Source organism: Penaeus vannamei, chromosome 8 (assembly GCF_042767895.1).
Source record: "Penaeus vannamei isolate JL-2024 chromosome 8, ASM4276789v1, whole genome shotgun sequence".
NCBI lineage: Eukaryota > Metazoa > Arthropoda > Malacostraca > Decapoda > Penaeidae > Penaeus > Penaeus vannamei.
In genome coordinates this window covers 39,339,733-39,344,732 of record NC_091556.1, presented here as the reverse complement: position 1 = coordinate 39,344,732, position 5,000 = coordinate 39,339,733, and the positions used below count along the sequence as shown (strand labels likewise).

Genomic DNA, 5,000 nt, shown 5'->3' with positions numbered 1-5,000 from the left:
TTTGTGTCCGTTCATAAATTCTGATAATTTCGCAGCTTACGGCCTCGAAAACCGATTAAATTCGCCAAAATGCAACAATATATTTTCTCGTGTCACCGCAGCTAAAAGAAGAAGTAACACACTTTCCATGTCGGTCTGCGACATTTCCAGCGCTTGCATCTAAAACAAAAGAGTCACGGAGAGAAAGTCTGAAAAGGCGTCTTTCTTGCTCGCAGGTGACGCCTCGCGGTCGAGATCCCAGAACGAGAACTTCCGCAGGATGGTGCCCACGCCTGCAGTCTTCAACAATGGATTCCAGGAGACCCACCGCCTCGCCGCCACCCACGCCTCCTTCAGGTTCCCGGCTTCGCACCAGTTCCGCAAAATGGCCAAGAACCACGACGCCAGGAAGTACTTGGCCGCCCTGTCGCCCTCGGGGTCCAGAGCCAACGCCTCGACCTTCTCCTCGCACGAAGACTTCAGGGCGAGGGGCTCCTACTTCCTCAACGCCCGCGGGTCTGGGGAGGAGGTGTTCCCCGCCCACTACGAGCAGAGGACCTGGACGGCCGCCCCGAGACTGGACCTGCTGGACCCGGACACCACGACCAGGGACCCGGCCATCCCTGAAAACCCGGAAGGACTCAAGAATCCTTCCCTGCTCGTGGGACTCTGGGAGGAGGAGCCGACCATTCGGGAAACCGACGCTTACTTCAAGTGAGTTTTCTTTCGTCTTTCCTCCCCGTTTCTCTTTGCTTTTGTTTCCTTTTTCACTCTTCTTTTCTTTTCTTTCCTTCTTCCCCTTTCTTTTCTTAGCATTCTTCAAGTGAGTTTTCTTTCGTCTTTCCTCCCCGTTTCTCTTTGCTTTTGTTTCCTTTTTCACTCTTCTTTTCTTTTTCCCTTTTCTTTCCTTGGCTTACTTCAAGTGAGTTTTCTTTCTTCTTTCCTCCTCGTTTCTCTTTGCTTTTCTTTCCCTTTTCACTCTTCTTTTCTTTTCTTTTTCCCTTTTCTTTCCTTGGCTTATTTCAAATGAGTTTTCTATCGTCTTTCCTCCTCGTTTCTCTCTTCTTTTCTTTCCTTTTTCTCTTTTCTTTTCTTTTTCCCTTTTCTTTCCTTGGCTTACTTCAAGTGAGTTTTCTTTCGTCTCTCCTCCTCGTTTCTCTTTCTCTTTTCTTTCCTTTTTCACTTTTCTTTTCTTTTCTTTCCTTCTTCCCCTTTCTTTTCTTAGCATTCTTCAAGTGAGTTTTCTTTCGTCTTTCCTCCTCGTTTCTCTTTTCTTTTCTTTCTTTTCTCCATTTTCCTTTCTCTTTTCTTTCCTCTTTCCCTTTTCTTTTCTTGTCTTACTTCAAGTGAGTTTTCTTTCGTCTTTCCTCCTCGTTTCTCTTTTCTTTTCTTTCCTTTTTCCCTTTTCCTTTCTCTCGTCATTTCTCATTTCTCTTTCTCTTTTCTTTCTTTCCTCTTTCCCTTTCCTTTTCTTGTTTTATTCCAAGTGAGTTTTCTTTCGTCTTTCCTCCTCGTTTCTCTTCTCTTTTCTTTCCTTTTTCCCTTTTCCTTTCTCTCGTCATTTCTCATTTCTCTTTCTCTTTTCTTTTCTTTCCTCTTTCCCTTTCCTTTTCTTGTTTTATTCCAAGTGAGTTTTCTTTCGTCTTTCCTCCTCGTTTCTCTTCTCTTTTCTTTCTCTCGTCATTTCTCATTTCTCTTCTCTCTTTCTTTTCTTTCCTCTTTCCCTTTCCTTTTCTTGTTTTATTCCAAGTGAGTTTTCTTCGTCTTTCCTCCTCGTTTCTCTTCTCTTTCTTTCCTTTTTCCTTTTCCTTTCTTTCGTCATTTCTCATTTCTCCTTCTCTTTTCTTTTGTTTCTTTTTCACTCTTCTTTTCTTTTCTTTTTCCCCTTTCTTTCTTTGTTAAGTGAGTTAAGTTAAGTGAATCTTCTCTCGTCATTTTTTTCTCTCTTTTTTTCTTTCCTTTTTCCCTTTACTTTTCTTTGCATTCTTCAAGTGAGTTTTCTTTCGTCTTTTCTTCTCATTTCTCTTTCTCTTTTCTTTTCTTTCCTTATTCTCTTTTCTTTTCTTGGCTTACTTCAAGTGAGTCTTCTCTCGTCATTTCTTATTTCTCTTTCTCTTTTCTTTTCTTTCCTTTTTCACTTTGCTTTTCTTGGCAGAAGGACGGATGGAACCACAGATAATGTTAGAATAGGTAGAAACATCAATAGATGATGAACAGATTGATAGATAGATAAGATAGAAAAAAAACTACAAGCAAGGTAGATGGATGAATAAACAGACATAACTAAATAAACAAATACACCAAGACTAATAGATTAGAAACACACAAACGAATGAATTCACAGCTAAGTAAAAAAAAAAAATCCCAACATAACTCCACCCCATCCAAACACCAACAGAAATAGAATCAAAATAACTAATACACAAATCTACCCATCCCTCCATCAACAAGAGAAAAGGAGCATCTTGTTTATCCAATCTATTACGTGTTGCAGGGGAGAAAACGGTAGCGCCGTGGAAGCACAGGCCGGGACAACAGCCAATATCCCCTGCGTCATCTTGAATCGTGCAGACCATGAGACGGTGAGGGCGTGTGTGTGAAGGGGGGAGGGGAGGGGGAGTGTAGAAAGAGAGAGAGGGAGGGAGGGAGTGAGAGAGAGTGTAGAAAGAGAGAGTGAGAGAAAGAGAGATAAAGGGAGAGAGAGGGAGATAGAGAGACAGAGAGAGGGACTGTAGAAAGAGAGGGAGAGAGAGAGAGAGGAGGGACAGAGAGAGAGGTAGAGAGAGAGAGAGAGAGAGAGAGAGAGAAAGAGAGAGAGAGAGAGGGAGAGAGAAGACAGAGGGAGAAGGGAAAGAGAGAGAGAGAGGAATAGAGAGAAAAAGAGAGAGAGAGAGGGAGGGAGGGAAGGAGAGAGTGAGAGAGAGAGATAGAGAGGGAGATAGTTTGTGTGTGTAGGAAAGTAAGAGATAGAGATAGAAATAGAGTGAGAGAGGGAGAGAAAAAGAGAGAGAGAGAGTTTGTGTGTGTTTTTCTGAGTCCGTAGGTGTTTATTTGTAGTATACATGTAATGTGTATTTATGTATACATATATGCATATTTGTATGTATGTGTCTGTGTCTATGTGTATATGTGGCTGTGAGTGGGTGTATAAGTGTTGTTTGTTTGTGTGTCTGTGTGTTGATAAAGTGGGTGTTTGTATATGTATGTGTGTGTGTATGCGTGTGTTGGTGAAGTGAATGTTTTTATATATGTGTGTGTATTTGTCTCTATGCATATGAATACCCACATATGCCTTCCTATTAGCAGACAATGATCATTTTCCTTTTTTAATCTGAAACACGAAAGCTTGAACTTGAACAGCTGCATGTTGACGGAACGTGATTGATACATGATCAGGGCTTTAACGGAGCGTGTCACATTCATAATGCTAATTGCGTGACACGTGTGACAGGTGTCATGGACCCGACTGAGAGATCACCACCTCATCACCGTCGGTCGGCAAACGTACAGCAAGGACGATCGATTCTCTGTCACGTACAACCGACACCTGAATGTGAGTTCGGTGCTATCATGTTACTCTCTGTTGTGGTGTTGTGTTGTTTGGTTTGACTTTTTTATGACAGTGACAGAATATATATATATATATATATATATATATATATATATATATATATATATATTTAGATAGATAGATAGATAGATAGATATAGATAGATAGATAGATAGATTTTTTTTTGTATCATATCTAGATTTTATGACGACTGATTTTTTTTTATCATATCTAGAAAAAAATGTATTAGTGTTCATGATCAAGAATGTGTATTTGTATTGGCATACGTGAGGCAATGAGTATCTTTATCTTTTGAAAAATAGTTATTGACAAAAATGTGTATTTCTAGGAAGAGAAGCGAGCGAAAAGAAAATAATTTACATCAGCTTTAACAACAACGAAAACAAAACAACAGCAAAAATATACTAGACCTTCACCTATCAAATATCACTGAACAACATTCCCCGATACATCAGATCAATCAATCCTTTTTACCAAAACACACAAAGATTTTTTTCTGTAATACTTACACCATTATTTTTCTCTGATATTTACACTCCATTTTAATCCCTTTTTAACTTTGCTTTTTTTCTTTTCTTTCTTTTCTTTCCTCTTCATAGGAATGGACACTTCACCTTCGCTATGCCCAGGAACGTGATGCAGGGGAGTATATGTGTCAGCTGTCAACTCACCCGCCTATGGTGTTCATCGCCAACCTCACTATCACACGTAAGTAGTGGCCGTGTGAGGGTGGAATTATGTAAGTGGGTATGTGATATGAGGTATAAGTATGTAAGTGGGTGTATGGATATCAATAAATTTGTATGTACGTATATAATTGCATAAACAGATACCAACATCGCACGCATGTGCACACGTATAGATACATGCATACGTATATATATATATATATATATATATATATATATATATATATATATATATATATATATATATATACATGGATGTATAAATACCTTAGTCTATTCATCCATCCACCCACCGATCCATCCACCTACCCACAAAGTCAATCGTACATACACATATACATAAATGCATACACACACACACAACCATCCTTATAGCACCCCCCCCCCCACCTCATACACACACATACACCTACACACACATACACAACCATACTTACAGCCCCTCCCACACACATACAACCATACTAATAGCCCCCCCCACACACACACACACTCATACAACCATACTTATAGCCCCCTCCCCCCCCACAGACACACACACATACCTACAGCCCCACTCCCACACACATAGGCAACCATACTAATAGCACCCCCCCACACACACACACACACACGAACACACAACCATACTTATAGCGTTCCACCCTCCCACACACACACAAACAACCATACTTATAGCCCTCCACATACACACACACACGCAGACACAACCATACTTATAGCGCCCCCCCCCCCAATACACACACAGCCATACTCATACC

General features: G+C 40.6%; 1 protein-coding gene across 1 annotated transcript in view; it reads left to right on the top strand.

Annotated features, from left to right (window-relative positions):
• The window catches only part of LOC113820610 (zwei Ig domain protein zig-8), a 35,461-nt gene that overhangs the window by 20,752 nt on the left and 9,709 nt on the right, over positions 1 to 5,000 (top strand). Inside the window, exons 3-6 of the mRNA XM_027372952.2 lie at positions 216 to 693; positions 2,474 to 2,561; positions 3,431 to 3,532; positions 4,150 to 4,258. Of these exons, the coding sequence (XP_027228753.1) occupies positions 216 to 693; positions 2,474 to 2,561; positions 3,431 to 3,532; positions 4,150 to 4,258 (777 nt within the window). The remainder of the gene's footprint in view (positions 1 to 215; positions 694 to 2,473; positions 2,562 to 3,430; positions 3,533 to 4,149; positions 4,259 to 5,000) is intronic.